The sequence below is a fragment of the Colletes latitarsis genome, chromosome 8, assembly GCF_051014445.1.
Source record: "Colletes latitarsis isolate SP2378_abdomen chromosome 8, iyColLati1, whole genome shotgun sequence".
Taxonomy (NCBI): domain Eukaryota; kingdom Metazoa; phylum Arthropoda; class Insecta; order Hymenoptera; family Colletidae; genus Colletes; species Colletes latitarsis.
Window position 1 is genome coordinate 16,075,622 of NC_135141.1, and position 20,212 is coordinate 16,095,833.

Genomic DNA, 20,212 nt, shown 5'->3' on the forward strand with positions numbered 1-20,212 from the left:
TGCACGGTTCCACGTGTCTTGTTGCACTCGCGAAACAATAAGACAAGCAACAACGTAGCGCAGTGGCGCAAAGGGAACAGAGGAAAAATTCATAAAAGTTCCGTCGGTCGTGGCCGGTCCGTGTTTCGCGATGAACATCCAGCAGTGTTCCCCACAGGCTAATAGCGTTCTTAATGAGGGAACTTGGAGCCTCGGTGCCAGAACAAGGGAGGGAGACCGAGAAATCACGGGAGCAAGTAAAATTAACCTACAATTTCATGGGGATCCATTCGCGCTGTTCTTCCGGGCTCTCGACGACGCAGCTCATCGCTTTCTCTCGCATCCCGGCCGCTTCTCATGCAACGAATCGTTTCCGTGAAAGCGGAATTTCCACGAGTGCGCCGCGGCGCTAGCGACGGAGGCTCAGAAATTGACGGGCACCGTTATAGCTCAACAGGTAATATCCGGAGCGTTCGTTTTAATCTCACCCCGAGCGCACATCCGCGTATTTACGTTTCCGAATAATCGCTCCGGCGACGATCGGGCACCCGCATTTCCTCCGCGCGGCCACGCAAATTCCCGCCCGTTTATTTTAACTCGCGTGCACACCCGGTATATATCCGACCGTTTCGACCGCACCAAACTCCGAGAAGATCCGAGGAGGGAAGACGAGAATTTATCGCGGAAGGAGTCACGGCGCGAGAACTCGCGCGACGACGACGACGATTCGACGAAACCGTGGACGATGGAGCGACACTAAACTCGGCTCGCCGTCGTCGGGGAGACTGCAAGCACCTTAGGCGGTATCTTAGCGCTCTGGTCCCCTGGCGGAGCTTTCGAAATTCGACAGACAGCGTTTGCCAGCGTGCTCGCGAATCTACGTTCGCCGCTGCGCCGCAAATTACTTGCACGGATAAAAATGATTGATTACCCTCACCGACGGTTTGCTCGTGCAAAACCGCACGGGTATGCAAACAGTTAAATATTTATTTTCAAATCCAACGGTCCCTGCCATCCCACAAATCTTCTTTTCATCCGTTTGGGCGCGACACCATTTTATACAATTTAAATATGTTGGATTTCCTAACCGTCGCACAGTGGTCCCAAATCGTGAAATCGTGGCCAAAACCCCAAAAATAATTTTTCGCTACGGGAGGTTTGACCTGTCGGAATCGTTAGTTTAATGATGTCCCTTTAGGGTAGGGAAAATGAAATGTGTCATATTTTTCTAGCTAGATGGCAATTGCGATCCAAACTTCGGCTTCTTTAGTCAGTCGTTTGGCGAAAGCGTAAGCGTGAATACTTGCGACCAAGTGAAAAGTGAATAAGTTTTTTTAGAAGACATCAATATCAATTCTGCAAAATGGATGCTGTTCCTGGAAGTAGGTACAACATTTCTGAGTAGTGATATATTGAAAATTGTTATCCAGTAAGTTTGTAAACCGGTATATTTAATACTGTAAATAGAACGTGAAATTTCATGCATGCATCGCAAACATGTAAGCAAAAAGTTGCATATCCCACAATATCACGGTACAATTCCTCTTCAGACTTGTATTTGATACATTGATCTTATAGAATTTGCAAAAATTAGCTGCCACTTTTTGCCCCTTTTGATCGTACAGCCCTATTTTATAATGCAGGGTGGCTGCGTTACTAAATCAAGCGGTTTTTTCTTGGAAACTGTGGCAGATGCAACAAATTTTTTCAAATAAATAATTTATAATTTTGGGTGGACTTATTATTAGCTTTAATAAATCTTGAAACTAATGCATAAATAACTTTTTATTATTAAAAATTGTATATTTTTTAATGAACCAGTTGATTTAGCTCATTATTGACTATAAATCTGTATTAAACTAATTAGATGAAAAATTATTTATTTCGAAAACAATTAATAAAATTTGAGAATTCCTAACTACAACATTTTTTCGCATTTGTCATGTAAAAGCACTAAGAATCAAAAAATACGAAGGCCTTGCTGCAAGTTGTAAATTGTACCTTATACCTGCCTTACTTTATGACGGTCACGAAATATCTGTTTTCTCTTTCTTTCGTTTTCATGTAGATTTTTTACTTATACAGAGTGTTCGGCAACCCCTGGTAAAAATTTTAATGGGAGATTCTAGAGGCCAAAACAAGACGAAAATGAAGAGTATCAATTTCTTGACTTAGGTTTCATTAAAAAGTTATTAACAAATTAATTTAAAAAATTTCAAATCATTCTGAAAAAATTATTTTTGGTTGCGGGCGTCATTTACAATAATTTTTGGTCAATACACATACCCTTGAAATCCTACCTATTTTCTAGAAAAAAATTCAGTACGGGCGGTACTTCAAACGCTAATAACTTTTTAACGAAGTCTCCATCAACAAATTTGTATTCTTGATTTTCGTTTTATTTTGGTCTCTGGAATCTCCCATTATGATTTTTCCCAGAGGTGGCCGAACACCCTGTATAGCAAACCAATAGAGAGCGAGCAAAAAATAGCGTACAATCAATAATCTTAAGACCTTTGCTTTAATTCTTGAACAGTGTGTTTTAAATATATTATAACTTATGTATAATTATATATTGTAATTTTCACGTGATTCCTACATTTCCTTCGCATACGCGTGAGCTCTATTGGAGACGCCATTTTGTTTTTTCCAATTATGACTTTTGATTCATAATCAGCGACCTCGATAACACCTATGTACCAAATTTCACGTGATTCCTACATTTTTTTCGCATACGCGTGAGCTCTATTGGTGACGCCATTTTGTTTTTTCCAATTATGACTTTTGATTCGTAATCAGCGACCTCGATAACACTTATGTACCAAATTTCACGTGATTCCTACATTTCCTTCGCATATGCGTGAGGTCTATTGGAGACGCCATTATGTTTTTTCTAATTATGACTTTTGATTCTTAATCAGCGACCTCGATAACAGCTATCCACAAATTTTTAGCTAAATCGAAGAACTCCTTCATATTTTGGCCATCTTTTCGGCATTTGGGACCACTGTGCGACGGTTTGCTCGTGCAAAACCGCACGGGTGTGCAAACAGCTAAATATTTATTTTCAAATCCAACGGTCTCTGCCATCCCACAAATCTTTTTTTCATCCATTTGGGCGCGACACCATTTTATACAATTTAAATATGTTGGATTTCCTAACCGTCTTGCTATTGTCGTAAGACTACGCTGAAGTTTTCTTAAGACTTATTTTAACAATTGTACGAGTATGTCCCGCACTTGACGGAGTTGCAACTAAGAGTGGTCCGGTTCTTGTGTGGAGCTCCTATTTAAGGGGCTGGAAAACCCCTTTGGTGGGGCGAGGGTGCGTATTCTGAGAAAAGGGAGATGTAAAGGACATGTTGTCTGGAAAAGGGTACAATACCTTCTGTTGGATGACTAACTTCCTGATCCTTTAGTTACTGATAATCTCAACCCAGCGACTTTGACGACTGAGTCACTCTTGTTTTCGTTACTCATAGTTTAAACTCCTAGAGATAGCTACGTTAGTCATCCTAGGACTAAGGGTTAAATGTCCAATCCCCACCAAATACAAACAATATATGGACCGTTTATTTTGAAAGTGGTGTAAGTCCTTTTTTTAAAAAAAATGAGATATGATGTGATTTATGCTTAATTCAGTGTAAACTTTTTGTTTATAACTAGTTAGTATTTAATATCTTAAAAAATGCTAATGCTTTGTTCAATTTAAAATTTGACAGTAAAAGAAATTACGTAACCATTGATTATGTTATTGCATATAGTGATACGTGTACTGGGCAAAATTGAAATTTACAAATGGCGTTGATGTGGTTGAGGGTTGTCCAGTCTTTGGAAAATAACATTGAGGTAATTGATCATAAATTTTTACTCTCCGGACATTCGTATCTTCCAAACGATGCAGATTTTGGTATTTATTACCGAAAAAGAATTTCCTGGACACACCACAGGATTATTATGACGTTATAAACCAATGTAGGCGACATAAGAAATTTATTTTACACGAAATGAAACGAGAGAATTTCGTTTCAACAAAAAATCTACGAAACGCAATTAAAAAACAGATAAGAAGAAACACTAATGGAGGAAAAGTAAATTGGTTGGAAATATGTTGGATGAGATTCTGCAAAACTGCACCGTATACTATTTCATATAAAACATCAATGGAGGACACAGAATTTAAGACTCTAAATTTATCAGCTACATGTCGGGGAAGACCGCTAAAATTTGAAAAAATCGCCCTGGCGCCTTTGTATCACGATACCAAGCCTATTACATACGAAAAATATAAGGTATTACCTTATATACCTCCTGTGCATCATGAATATTTCAAAACACTGCCCCATGAAGAACATAAATAATTAATAATACCAATATCTTGTGTTAAGTTTAACAATATACAGGGTGTTCGACCACTCCTGGGAAAAATTTTAATTGGGGATTTTAGAGGCCAAAATAAGACGAAAATCAAGAATACCAATTTGTTGATCGAGGCTTCGTTAAAAAATTATTAACGTTTAAAGTTCCGCCCATAATGAATTTTTTTCTAGAAAATGCGCAAGATTTCGAGGGTATGTGTAATGACCAAAAATTATTGTAATTGACCCCTGCAACTAAAAATACTTTTTACAAAACGATTTGGAATTTTTTTTTCCCGTCGAAAAATTTCACACCTTCTCGAATTTTTGTCTCGAAAGTGGGTAGAATTCCGGGGGTATGTCTAATGACCAAAAATTATTGTAATTGACCCCTGCAACTAAAAATATTTTTTCCAGAACGTTTTGAAATTTTTTTTTTTCGTCGAAAAATTTAGGCGCCAAATTAGATTTTCGGTAAGGAATTTTTTTCTCGATAGTGCGTAGGATTTCGAGGGTACGTATAATGACCAAAAATGATTGTAATTGACCCTCACAACCGAAAATAATTTTTCCAGAACGATTTGAAACTTTTCAATTTCGCCGAAAAATTTAGACTACCCCTGTCGATTTTTCTTAAAAATTACTTTTTCATTTTTAGTAATTTTGTTTGACACCCTACAGAAAAGTTGTTTAATACTATTTTGTAGGTACCTATGGGCTCTACTTCAGAAAAAAGTTTCATTGAAATATATTCACTATGATAAGAGTTATGGCTGTTTGAAAATTGGACCATTTTTATGGGGTTTTTCTCATTTTGCGGGGTCAAGGAACAACTTTTCGAATATTTTTATAATTGCTACATATTCTCTAGCAAAATACGCGACGTTCGGCTTTTTGAACATTAAAATCGTCCAATCCGTTCAGAAGTTATGACATTTTAAAGATTCGTATGAAAATTGGAGCAGACATTGCTCACCAGAAATTACATTTTTGGTAAGGAATTTTTTTCTCGAAAGCACGTAGGATTTCGGGGGTATGTGTAATGACCAAAAATGATTGTAATTGACCCTCACAACCGAAAATAATTTTTCCAGAACGATTTGAAACTTTTCAATTTCACCGAAAAATTTAGACACCTACCCCTGTCGATTTTTCTTAAAAATTACTTTTTCATTTTTAGTAATTTTGTTTGACACCCTACAGAAAAGTTGTTTAATACTATTTTGTAGGTACCTATGGGTTCTACTTCAGAAAAAAGTTTCATTGAAGTATGTTCACTATGATAAGAGTTATGGCTGTTTGAAAATTGGACCATTTTTATGGGGTTTTTTCTCATTTTGCGGGGTCAAGGAACAACTTTTCGAATATTTTTAGAATTTCTACTTATTCTACACTAAAATACGCGTCGTTTGCTTTTTTAAACATTAAAATCGTCCAATCCGTTCAGAAGTTATGATATTTTAAACATTTGCATGAAATTTCGAGGAGGCATTTCTGGGCCATAAATTATATTTTCGGTAAATAATTTTTTTCTCGAAAGTGCGTAGGATTTCGAGGGTATATGTATTGATAAAAAATGACTATAATAGACTTCCACAACCGAAAATAATTTTTCCGTGAATGATTTTAAGTTTTTTATTAACTTTTTAACGAAGCCTCCATCAAGAAATTGATATTCTTGATTTTCGTCTTATTTTGGCCTCTAGAATCCCCAAATTTTAGATACATCTGGCTCCCATTATAATAAGTAAAAAATTCTTTTATTTCATACAATCAAAGATAAATAAGTTTCGATACAACCCCCATTTTTTCCAAATCTCTACAATCGTTTACGTTGATATTTAAAAAATATCTGTCACAGCACGAACTTATGGGATGACTAATAAATTTTTGTTTAGTAGTCAAATCGTAATGAATAAATCTTAAAGCATATTTCTCCGTAAAAAAAATGTTTTTCAACATTTTGCTCGATTACGATAGTTCGTTGTAGGTCGGAAAGTAGAAACGAAAGAACCATCTGTTTTGGAGCTTATCCTCGGTGCAGCTATTTACCGAACACCGTCGAAGAAGAAAAGTGACGCACAGAAGCACAGAAGCAGCGAAAAAGAGAGCGTCGAGAGTGACGTCACGTGCCGACACCGTGGTGGGCGAATGGCGCAGGAAGGGGTGGCCAAGTGCCTTACAGTGATGTCATTGACTACGCGCTGTGCCTGATGGGAAAACACGAAAAGGGGTACAATCGACGCAAGAAGGGGGGAGAATGCTGGGCGTTTCAGGAAGAAGAGAAGGGGGTGGAACACGAGCACGACTATTCTTGGCCGGTTGAAACAGCGTCCTCGCGCTCGTACGGTTGCGTAACAACGCGAAAGAGCACTCTCGAGGAGGTCTTCGCGAAATGGCCACAGCTGCTGATGGGGCCGATGAAAAGAGATATCGATACTCTCGAACGAAATCGTTGATTCTCACTGTGCCAGGCTTTTTATAACAGAATATTTAGGTGCTGCGTCGGTGGAAGTTATTGCAATTGCAAACCGCTCTTTTATCTCTGTAGAATCGAATATTCGTACCGCGAACGCGTAATCAAATCCAAAGTATATTCGCAGAGATGAAATTGGAAAGAAATACGAGGGACCATGCTGCGAACGATCGCGTCCGAAAATCCAAAAAAGGAGGAAAATTTTCCTCCGTTAAACGGTATCGACTACGCAAACTCGATTCTAAGCGACAGAAATCCATTAATATTTTGAACGGCAGTCTATCAGGGTCCCTTTAATCCAACCCCGGCGTAATTAGCCCGTCCACTCGACGCAGCCAGTCATAGTTTCAAACTCCGCGCTTCAACGATCAATTTTCCATACTCTCGGAATCTTTCAGAGTTGTAAATCGAGGCTCAAGGTCAGTTCAGCGAAACTTTACACTCGCGCCAATGCGTGTACATACTGCGCGCGGAAGCACGTAATAAAAGCCTGACATTTCACAGTCCCAACAACGTCGATAGGCATTAATTTCCTTCGCATCGACGAAGAGTAGACAGCTACGAAACGTCTGTAATCAACGCGGGCAGAATTTCCTGGTTCCGTGACCTTTGACATTTCGATAGCCGTCCCCAAGGGTGCACGTCCGCCACTCCCGTAGTAGAAACAACGGACACGAGCATCGAATTGACGTTGAACAGTAGGCCGGAAACAGCAAGTGGAAAAACGAGGCCGAAATCAACTGTTTCCCGCAGCGGTCAATGTTTCGCCGCAACCCCCCAATGAGAATTGCAAAGTGCTAGGATGCGTTTCATCCCCCCAGCGATCAATTTCTCCAACGTCCCTCTCGCCGAACAGATATGAGAGGGAACAATGAGAGTTCGTCCCGTCAAAGTGGGAAAATCCGTGACGTGTAATATGCCCGTGCGGATTCAGTGGAAACGCGACGTACTGTGCCAGACCGTCTAGAAACGGCTGCAGGTGGTCGGAGCAGACTACTTTCCGCTTTTCAAACTCTTTCACGCGGGCCCCCTTTCTATCCCTTTGTGCTCGTCACACGTGGCTAGTGATGACGCCAATCCAATGGCATTCTCATTACTACTTGATACTTCCGTCAATTCCAGAGCATTGTCTTATCAAACAGCTATCTCAAAAAATCGCCACTGATATTAAATACGATTTATTTATATTTCTTGTAATGTCTCTACGCTTTTAACAAGTAACCTCGATAAAGTTACCATAGAAATATTTCATTGCAATGAGTCTGGATTACTCGAATAACTACTGTGGCGGAAGTGAATACGCGAGATAGCAGGAGGAAAGAAAAGGAAAGGAGAGGAGAGCATTTCGTCCTGGCTAGAGATGGCGTGCAAAATCACTAACTGTGATTTATCACAGTGATCACAAAATCACGATCACGCTCGTGATTAACTCCATTCACGACCGTGATCCGAATGATGGCGTCTTAGTAGCAGTTCACGTTAACTGTGATTCTAGTGTTCCGCTAACTCCCCTTAGTGGGCATTCAAGGAAGTAAAAATGCGCCAAAGGGTATAGCCGAATAAGAGGGTCAAATGTGCCCCCAAACCGAATTGAACGAATGATAGGTCATTCGATAGCTTATCCAAAAAAAACCATGTGTGCAAATTTTTAACTTGAAATCTCGACCGTGGGGGTAGTAATGGGGTGAAAACGAAAATCATGTTTATGAACAATTTCTCTTAACCTATTGAGTAAAAAAATGTAAAAAAATTCAGAGACACTTCGGGTACTGGGACACATATTTTGGGAGATTTTCAGATTTTTTGATCGAAGAACCAGGTAGTAAAAAATAAAAAACCGCAAGAAATGCCGAAAAATGCCAATTACGTATCGAAGGAGGCCCGGAACTACTTTTATACTTTTACAGTAAACACGTATTGCTATTACTATTATTCTCAATTTTTTCAGATTTTTCATTTTGGTGCGCCGCAGTGAAAAAAAATAAAAACCGATTTTTTCCTCATTTTCTGCGTATTAGAGTAAGTTACACGTTGAATTTTTATGCATTCTTCAATATACGAGTGTTTTGTACACTGTTTAATGTTTCTACACTAAGCAGAATTACATAACAATTGAAAGAAATAAAATAACGTAACCGTTGAGGGTAACGTACCCTAAAAAATTAACAACGTTTTCAACCGTGTCGTTGCTGCAGCGTTAGAGTGTCCGACTGTGGAACCGCTGGAAGTTGTTTTACCGTAGGTTCGGTCTCTCTGTGGGACTTAGAATTTTTTTTTATTCGTTATTTTTTTTTTCAAATTCTAACTATATAACAATGGTTTATATTTATTTATATATATTCTAAAGGCATTTTACAAATATTTTAACCTGAAATATGTATAAATATAATTTTGGAGCGTCTTTGCGTCCTTATTTTTTTTGTCAACCACGATTATTGTTTAACATCTCTTGAACTGAAATTAATGTGAAATGTTAGTTTTCAAATCTCTTACCTTTGACTATTGCGAATGGATTAGAACAGAAGATTCTATACTGGCTTACTATTACTTCTTCTCCCCCTTCGAGCTAGCAGATCTTTCCTTTTTTTCTCTTTCTTTGATAAATATGAATGTTTGCTACAGAGTAACTTGCTAAAGAGTGACTAATAACGAAAAATAATCTTACGAAAAAAACGATTCCTAATAACTACAATGTACCAGAAAACTGTGTCATAAACCGAATTCTCAAATCACTTTGGATTTTAACAGTATATTAAATATTGCTATAGTTTAACAATATGTATCCTTAATTTTTTTGAAGTTATTTTTAAATGATGTGGAGATAAGAAAATCATCCTATGCAAAAATCGCTCCAAAATTATATTTATACATATCTCAGGTTAAAATATTTGTAAAATGCCTTTAGAATATTTATAAATAAATATAAACCATTGTTATATAGTTAGAATTTGAAAAAAAAATAACGAATAAAAAAAAATTCTAAGTCCCAAAGAGAGACCCGAACCTACGGTAAAAAAACTTCCAGCGGTTCCACAGTCGGACACTTTAACGCTGCGCCAACGACGTCGTTGAAAACATCGTTGATTTTTTAGGATATGTTGCGCTCAACGGTTGGTTTATTTTGTTTCTTTCAATTGTTATGTAATTCTGCTTAGTGTAGAGACATTAAACAGTGTACAAAACACTCGTATATTGAAGAATGCATAAAAATTCAACGTGTAACTTACTCTAATACGCAGAAAATGAGGAAAAAATCGGTTTTTATTTTTTTTCACTGCGGCGCACCAAAATGAAAAATCTGAAAAAAATTGAGAATAATAGTAATAGCAATACGTGTTTACTGTAAAAGTATAAAAGTAGTTCCGGGCCTCCTTCGATACGTAATTGGCATTTTTCGGCATTTTTTGCGGTTTTTTATTTTTTACTAACTGGTTCTTTGATCAAAAAATTTGAAAATCTCCCAAAATATGTATCCCAGTACCCGAAGTGTCTCTGAATTTTTTTACATTTTTTTACTCAACAGGTTAAGAGAAATTGTTCAAAAACATGATTTTCGTTTTCACCCCATTACTACCCCCACGGTCGAGATTTCAAGTTAAAAATTTGCACACATGGTTTTTTTTGGATAAGCTATCGAATGACCTATCATTCGTTCAATTCGGTTTGGGGGCACATTTGACCCCCTTATTCGGCTATACCCTTTAAATTGTATAGTAATGTAGTCTAAGCAATGAAAAAGGCTGCTTAATTGCATATTTTGTAAATTTCAAATGTCTAATTGTTAGAGTCGATTATTTAAATAAATGATAAGTTTGTTGTTACGAAGAAAAAGTATTGCTTAGGTGTTAACACTCGCTTTAAAAATAAGAAAAAGTATAAATCATCAGTAATGAAAATTCTTATGTTCATTCATATGAAAACATTAATATTATTGTCGCTAATAATTTTGAAAATCGAATTATTAATCAATAACAAATATCAAGTATCCGTAACAGTGATGGACATTCGTGGGAACTTTGGTCATGCGCACTGGAATTTTCCCTCGTGGGATTCTGTATGCCATAGATGTATCTTTAGCGCAAAAAGAGGTGCATGTTGGGAATTCCCATGTTTTGTATTTGAACTTTCTACTTCAAATGTTCGCCAATCACACAAAAATTAACTTATCGAAGATCCCCTACGTATTTCTCTAGCTATACTCATGTAGATTAAGAGAAAATTTTTTGTTTTTGTCTCTTTCCCTGTAACTTCCTTAAATTTTGTTCCTTACCGGGATCCAACGGTACTCTAAATTCTAGTTAAGTGTATACTGTAGTGATCATGCGTTCCAGTGCGCATGCCCAAATTCCCACGAATGTCCATCACTGGTTCCCTCCCTACCAATCAAAAGCGATCACGAAGAATCACGGATCACTGTGAAAAATCACTGTGATTGGGAATGAACGTGATCCAATCACGAGTGATTCTAAAGTAGCAGTTCTAGCCATCCCTAGTCCTGGCCCTGTTTTAGGCGCCGGACCATTCAATGGACAAAATAGGAAGTCGGTCGAATACTTGTGAGAGAGATAAGTTGCACGTAGCCCTCTGCTGGCGACTGCGGGAAGTGCCGCACACGCTTCATGTTACAATTTCCGTTCAAATCATTTGGAATTTTGACCGTGGACGAACAATTTTTTTGAAATTTGTTAAGTCGCTTATGGGAGGAGGGGAGATAGGTGAATATTTCAGTATTACATTTAATAGTTACGCTTCTGAAAAAAGACCAAGAACCGCAATTATTAAGAAAAAGATGTCTAATTTAAGATACATTACAGAGCGAAGTAATAAATTTGATTTTACCGTGTTATTTTAACAGACACGATAGTTTTAAATGGGTAAAAAATTTAAATAATTTTAGTTTTCCACTTTCTTGCTCGTTTTCTAATGTTAAATGCTCTCTAAGGAAGTTCAACTTAAAAATATGAAATGAAGATCGACCTTTAAAATAACTTTAGGAAGATTATTAGAAGACCTCTTTCCTTGGAGTTATAATAATCCGAAGATTAACGTTTTGGCCAAGTGTTTGCATATTTATAAACAGTAGTGTATACATGTGTAAATGATAAGATCAATTGAAAATTTTAATTTTAATCTATACAAAAATATGCATATCCACATACCTGAGCAGCATCAATTGCAATATTTGAAAAGGAACAATGATTATACGGTCTGTTCAATTATTACTGTCTATCGGTATACTAATATTGTCGTTCCTCGATAACTCGAACTTTCTTACAACGAAACTCTATAAGTCGATAGCCCTTTGTAAGTCAAAGCTTTATTCCTTTCTCTTCGTAAGGCTTCGATAACTCAAATAAATAAAAGTTAACTCGAAGCTACGCAGCACACACTTGACAACTACAAATCGAATTTATATAAATTGACTTCCACAAATCGAAATATATTTCGCCGGCTTATAACACGACTGTAATTTGTTTCTGTTTCCTCTACATTTATCTTTCACTATGTTTCGTTTCTCGTTTCAATTCTCTGCCTCGGTATAAATATAGTACATTAAAGTAGAATAAAATTTCACTTTTATCAATTAATGTGATATACAGAATGTTCGACTACCCCTGGGAAAAATTTTAATGGGGGATTCTAGAGGCCAAAATAAGACGAAAATCAAGAATACCAATTTCTTGATGGAGGCCTTGTTAAAAAGTTATTAACGTTTAAAGTTCGGCCTCTACTGAATTTTTTTTCTCGAAAATGCGCAGGATTTCGGGGGTATGTCTATTCACCAAAAATGATTGTAATTGACCCCCGCAGCCGAAAATAATTTTTCCAAAGCGATTTGAATCTTTTTTTTTTTTGTAAAATTTCACTCTCGAATTTCTCGAATTTTTTTCTCGAAAGTGGATAGAATTTCGAAGGTATGTGTAATGACCAAAAATGATTGTAATTGACCCCCGCAGCCAAAAATAATTTTTCCAAAGCGATTTGAAATTTTTTTTTTTTTGTAAAATTTCACTCTCGAATTTCTCGAATTTTTTTCTCGAAAGTGGATAGAATTTCGAAGGTATGTGTAATGACCAAAAATGATTGTAATTGACCCCCGCAGCCGAAAATAATTTTTCCAAAGCGATTTGAATTTTTTTTTTTTTTTTTGTAAAATTTCACTCTCGAATTTCTCGAATTTTTTTCTCGAAAGTGAATAGAATTTCGAAGGTATGTGTAATGACCAAAAATGATTGTAATTGACCCCCGCAGCTGAAAATAATTTTTCCAGAACTATTTGAAATTTTTGAATTTAATTGTTAATAACTTTTTAATTGGTATTCTTGATTTTCGTGTTATTTTGGCCTCTAGAATCTCCCATTAAAATTTTTCCCAGGAGTGGCCGAACACCCTGTATATTGGTACTGAATTTCTTTAAAGATTTGGAATGACATTTAAAAATTTAGTTGATAAAATCTAGAACAACCAAGATAATCTAAATCATTAATCATTAAACTTAAGAACAATTGGTTCTACTAATTTGTGCTCATTGCAGTAGTTGTAATTCTATTAATTTTTCTTTGATACGACCATAAGTCGAAACCTCGATAAAACAAAACTTTTATAACTCGAAGACGACTTAATCCGTAACTGAAAAAAAATTAATATTAAAACTTACTTATTTCATTTCATATTTTCAATAGTTACGAAACGTTGATCTAGATAATCGTTTCTAATTATTTTTTATGTATTACAGCCATCATTTTTATTACTCATGAAAAATAAAGAAAACTTAATGATAAAATAGTAGAAAAAATAATTTTTTTAAATAATTACTATAATGTTATACAATAATTCCAGTAATTGGCTTTTAAATTATTAAATCTTTGTTTACAAATAAAAGTGGTTTTCACTTTGGAAAATTTAATGTAACATATACATATAATAATAAGAGAATATAAAGCAGTGACATTTATATTGAAAAATAAATTTTTCGAGAAAAATGTCTTGCTTTATTGACCAAAAGGATTACTCACTTTATTTGTTAACCGCTTGGGAATTGTCGAGTAAAAGAAAAAACGTATCATTACTAATCGGTCTATAGATCAAGCATAATTAATAACATACCAAGATCAGAATCTGATAAATTTATCATAGTTGAGTATGTTGAATCATTCAAAAACGATCGATTGTCATGTGCTACCGTCGCTTATTTCATTTCTTAAACTGTGAAAACGATTAAACTGGAATCAAACTTGAAGTCCTAAATCTTTTGAAGACATTCCTTAGAACGAAGTAATTATATTAAACATAAATGTCGATAATACGAAAACATCTTAATCCTATAACTATCTTTAATTACGTGTACATCCCATTTTCACGTCGGTTCTCTTAATAATAAGTTGACACATTTAGCAATCTACGAGAAATTTGATGAATCTCGAGAACTCTTGTTATTAAATTTCCCGTATCTAGTTGAATTTCGTTTAAATGCAGCCACTGCTTATTAATATGCATGTTCAGTTACTGAAATAACTGAAAACAATTACACTAGATAGAATAGTGTACTAATTATGGATAACAGTTATGGATTATTATTTAATTGCAAAGCTTGAATCTGTAATACTTAATGTCCCCAATTACAATATTTTGAAACGCAGAAAACTATAAAATTGTTGTTTTCAATACCCAGTGTAACGAAAGTTAAATACAATTAAATTTATCTATTTTTTATACTTATATTGTTATATATTTATTTGTTCGATTTATTTTTAAATTTTTACTTTCATTCAACGAGTAACGAATAAACGTTAATTAAGAATTTTTCCCGTCTCTGAAAATAACCTATCAATCTTGCTTCCATGTATGTACATAAAATTATACAATACAATTAGAAGAAATTAAAAGATTAATATGGGTGCACTTATTCTTTTTAAAAAATCATTTATTAAAAAGTATAAATATCTCAAGTTTTCAGATTATGTTATATGACATTAGCAAAGAGCAAAGAATAAAATTTTTATTAAAATATAATACCATTTTCAGAGTATTTTCAATCGTCAATAGTCAAAATAGAGAAACAATTTCGTTATCCGAATGATACTATTTTAATGTGTTCTTCACGTTTTACCAAGATTCTTTTACAACAAAGAATAACCTAAAATATATTTTTTGTAAACCTCAACCATACTTGGTATTTTACCTTATGAAGCCAGAGAGAAGAAAAAATATTTACGAAATGATCCGAAGAAATTTTAATAAAGCAGTATTTGCACATAAAAGTCTGTGTCTAAAGTTGAGGGGAACCGAACTAGGAACTCAGGTGGGCCAAGAGGCCTCGAGCTATGACTATGATAAATTATACAGTAGTGACTATTGATCTCACCGCGCCTAAGGTCAGACACTACGGCAAAATCGAGTCCGAGCCAACCATCGGCCCGCGAATAAATTCAATTTTCCCGCTCTAAATAACGTAACGGTTCTTACAAACCCTCGAGAGCTCTACCGGCGACTTGTGTCCGGAAAATCACGATCACCACTGGAATATGTAAATTCAGGGTTATTGCGTGCCGATAAAGTTGTCTTGGAAAGCTACTTTAAATCTCACTTAAGAAGAATCAAAGATGTCGGCGTCGAAATGCGAAGGAAGTCTTATTATCGAAAACTCCGCCGATACTACAACACTTCCATTTTCTAAAACACAGTAGAATGAATTTGAGTTCTTAAAGAAATTCCTACTCCAGATTACACGCAAACTTACTAAAGTACCATTCTCCATATTTCATTAAAAGAACGTTAACGTTCTTGTAATACCGCCAAATTTTGAATTTTCATTCTTTGGACAATTTTACATTGCCTTGAGTTTCAAATATTAGGATCGAGTGAGTTAATTATAAGGATTTCAAATTATACAGAATATAAAATTTTTTATCGAAACTATTTATTTACATTTGATGAAAGTATCAATTCCTCGCTAATTGATATTAAAAAATAATTACTCGAAGAATTATGTTGTCCCTAAAATCATGGTTCGTTCCGAATTGAAAAATATGCAAGTGCAAAAAGCAGCGACCACAGCTATTCATTATTTAAATGACGTAGGTAAATTGATGTCATTGAATTTTCCACGCATTCGCAGAAACACATGGGCGAAAGGAATTATTTAAAACGATAAACTTTGCAGAAGAAATTATAAGACCAGGTATAGCAGCGATGTAAAGATCGTTGGAAACTATGCCAGTGGTAGAAGCATTTTAAAACCAATGAGTGTTTCTAGGACTGCAAAGTACTTTATAAAGAACTTTGCAACTGCTAACGTGAAGCGCGTTTAAATAAACATTCGATCGAGCATTCGATATACAGGGTGTTCTGCCAACCCAGGGAAAAATTTTAATGGGTAACTCTAGAGGCCAAAATAAGACGAAAATCAAGAATAACAATTTGTCGATGGAGGCTTCGTTAAAAAGTTATTAACAATTAATGTCAAAAATTTCAAATCGTTCTGGAAAAATTATTATCAGTTGCAGAGGTCAGTTACAATCATTTTTGGTCATTACACATACCTTCGAAATCCTATCCACTTTCGAGAAAAAAAATCGGATAGGTGTTGAAATTTTTCGGCGAAAAAAAAATTTGTCAAATCGTTCTAAAAAAATTATTTTCGGTTGCGGGGGTGAATTACAATCATTTTTTGTCATTACACATACCCCCGAAATCCTGCGCACTTTCGAGAAAAAAATTCTTTACCGAAAATCTAATTTGACGCCTGAATTTTTCGGCAAAAAAAAAAAATTTCAAATCGTTCTGGAAAAATTATTTTCGGTTGCAGGGGTCAATTACAATCATTTTTGGTCATTAGATATATTCTCGAAATCTTACCCACTTTCTAGAAAAAAATTCAGGAGTGTAGTCAAATTCTTCGACAAAATTAAAAATTTTCAAATCGTTTTTAAAAAATTATTTTTAGTTGCAGGGGTCAATAATAATTATTTTCGGTGAATAGACATACCCCCGAAATCTTACCCACTTTCGAGAAAAAAATTCAGTATGATCGTAACTTTAAATGTTAATAACTTTTTAACGAAGCCTCCATCAACAAATTGGTATTGTTGATTTTCGTCTTATTTTGGCTTCTGGAATCACCCATTAAAATATTTCCCAGGGGTGGCCGAACACCCTGTATATTCATTCACGCTCTAAGTCTAAACTAAATAAATTGAACGAAGAAACACAAGAGTATTTCGATACGAAGAAGTGTAATTACAATTTGCTAACGAAACAATAATGTTCTCTGAAATAATGCAATCCGCGAATTTAAAAAAACATTCGTGCTTTCTGTTTTCGTAGATGTGTACAAGTTTTCACGCCCCCCAGTTGGATAATCGCTCGGAATAAATATTGATTTGGAATACACGTCGACGAAGAATCGCGAAAACGGCAAGAGGTTTCTAAGAGAGCGCTTGGCAGAAGTACAAACCGCTTTGTCTATTCTCGAGAATCCGAGAAACAATGTCCCTAGAAAGCTAAAAGGGCTTGCCAAGACGGGATTAGTCGACACACTGGATCGGAATTCGGGATGTCCGGTTTCCCGTTACGTACGAACACTTCGGCCAGTAGTCTTGCCAGTTTGCGTTCCAAATTTTTGGCTTTCGTTCCCTGTGAATGTGTTACGTTTTTGATCCGCGTTCGAGATTGCCCGACGAAAATATATTTCTATGAATCATACAAAACAGATTAAATTTCTCGTTGCAAATGGAACTTTAGGGCTTGGGGAAAATGAGCATCGATCGAATAAAAATGAACGCAACGATAACAAATAGGTAAAAGAAAGGTAGAAATACACAAGTATTTACCCTGAAAACTATGGGAATGTGAACAGTCCTGTTTATTGCAATTCTAAAATTGAGTGATTTGCAAGATCACCCCGCGAATCCGCGACGATGATTATATCAACACTTTTTATACAATCTAATTCTGTTTATGCAAAAATAAATTAAGTGTAAACTATACGGGGTGTTCGGCCACCCCTGGGAAAAATTTTAATGGGGGATTCTAGAGGTCAAATCAAGAATACCAATTTGTGGATAAAGGCTTCGTTAAAAAGTTATTAAAAATTATTTTCGTCTGTAGGGGTCAATTACAATCACTTTTGGTGAATACACATATCCCTAAAATCCTACCCATTTTCGAGAAAAAAATTCGAGTAGATACTGAAATTTTTAGACAAAATTAAAAAATTTCAAATCATACTAAAAAAATTACATTTAGTTACAGGGGTTAAATACAATCATTTTTGGTCATTACATATACCTCCGAAATCCTACGCACTTTCGAGAAAAAAATTAATTACTGAAAATCTAATTAGGTGCCTAAATTTTTCGACGAAAAAGAAAAAATTTCAAATCGTTCTGGAAAAATTATTTTCGGTTGCAGGGGTCAATTACAATTATTTTTGGTGAATAGACATACCCACGAAATCGTAAGCATTTTCGAGAAAAAAATTCGTTACTGAAAATAGAATGTCTGATTATAACTGTTTGGTACCCTGAAAATTGAAAAATTTCAAATCGTCCTGAAAAAATTATTTTCGGTTATAGGAGTCAATTGTAATCATTTTTGGCTAATAGACATACCTTTGAAATCCTATCCACTTTCGAGAAAAAAATTAGTGTATGCGCTGAAATTTTTTGGCGAAAAAAAAAATGTTACAATCGTTCTAAAAAAATTATTTTCGGTTGTAGGAGTCGATTATAATCATTTTTGGTGAATGCACATACCCCCGAAATCCTACGCACTTTCGAGAAAAAAATTAATTACTGAAAATCTAATTAGGTGCCTAAATTCTTCGACGAAAAAAAAAAAAATTTGAAATCGTTCTGGAAAAATTATTTTCGGTTGCAGGGGTCAATTACAATTATTTTTGGTGAATAGACATACCTTTGAAATCCTATCCACTTTCGAGAAAAAAATTCGAAAAGGTGTGAAATTTTTCAACGGGAAAAAAAAATTTCAAATTGTTTTACAAAAATTATTTTCGGTTGTGGGGGTCGCTTGCAATCATTTTTGGTGAATACACATATCCCTGAAATCCTACGCACTTTCGAGAAAAAAATTAATTACTGAAAATCTAATTAGGTGCCTAAATTTTTCGACGGAAAAAAAAAAATTTGAAATCGTTCTGGAAAAATTATTTTCGGTTGCAGGGGTCAATTACAATTATTTTTGGTGAATAGACATACCTTTGAAATCCTATCCACTTTCGAGAAAAAAATTCGAAAAGGTGTGAAATTTTTCAACGGGAAAAAAAAATTTCAAATTGTTTTACAAAAATTATTTTCGGTTGTGGGGGTCGCTTGCAATCATTTTTGGTGAATACACATATCCCTGAAATCCTACGCACTTTCGAGAAAAAAATTAATTACTGAAAATCTAATTAGGTGCCTAAATTTTTCGACGAAAAAAAAAAAATTTGAAATCGTTCTGGAAAAATTATTTTCGGTTGCAGGGGCCAATTACAATTATTTTTGGTGAATAGACATACCCCCGAAATCCTACCCACTTTCTAGAAAAAAATTCGAGAATGTGTGAAATTTTTCAACGGGAAAAAAAAATTTCAAATTGTTTTGCAAAAATTATTTTCGGTTGTGGGGGTCGCTTGCAATCATTTTTGGTGAATACACATATCCCTGAAATCCTACGCACTTTCGAGAAAAAAATTAATTACTGAAAATCTAATTAGGTGCCTAAATTTTTCGACGAAAAAAAAAAAATTTCAAATCGTTCTGGAAAAATTATTTTCGGTTGCAGGGGTCAATTACAATCACTTTTGGTCATTACACATACCCCTGAAATCCTACGCATTTTCAAGAAAAAAATTCTTTACCGAAAACATAATTTCTGGCCAGAAATGTCTGCCCGAATTTTCATGCGAATCTTTAAAACATTATAACTTCTGAACGTATTGGACAATTTTAATGTTTAAAAAAGCAAACGACGCGTATTTTAGTGTAGAATAAGTAGAAATTCTAAAAATATCCGAAAAGTTGATTCTTGACCCCGAAAAACGAGAAAAACTCCATAAAAATGGTCCAATTTTCAAACAGCCATAACTCCTACTATTGTGAATATATTTCAATGAAACTTTTTTCTGAAGTAGAGCTCATGAGTACCCTCAAGACAGTATTAGACAACTTTTCTCTAGGGCGTCAAATAAAATCATCAAAAATGGAAAACTAATTTTCAGGAAAAATCGACGGGGAATAGGTGTCTAAATTTTTCGAAGGAAAAAAAAAATTTCAAATCGTTCTAAAAAAAATATTTTTGCCTGCAGGGGTCAATTACAATTATTTTTGGTGAATAGACATACCCACGAAATCCTACCTACTTTCTAGAAAAAAATTCGAAAATGTGTGAAATTTTT

The 20,212-nt window shown here is 35.1% G+C and overlaps 1 protein-coding gene across 12 annotated transcripts in view; it reads right to left on the bottom strand.

Annotated features, from left to right (window-relative positions):
• Sei (potassium voltage-gated channel seizure) overlaps positions 1-20,212 on the bottom strand; it is a 414,656-nt gene that overhangs the window by 336,792 nt on the left and 57,652 nt on the right. Inside the window, exon 1 of one of the 12 annotated variants that reach the window (XM_076772056.1) lies at positions 252-751. The exons of the other annotated variants lie outside the window; for them this stretch is intronic. Within the exon in view, the coding sequence (XP_076628171.1) occupies positions 252-322 (71 nt within the window). The 5' untranslated portion in view covers positions 323-751. Of the gene's footprint in view, positions 1-251; positions 752-20,212 lie in introns of those variants that run through there. 12 annotated transcript variants of the gene reach the window in all.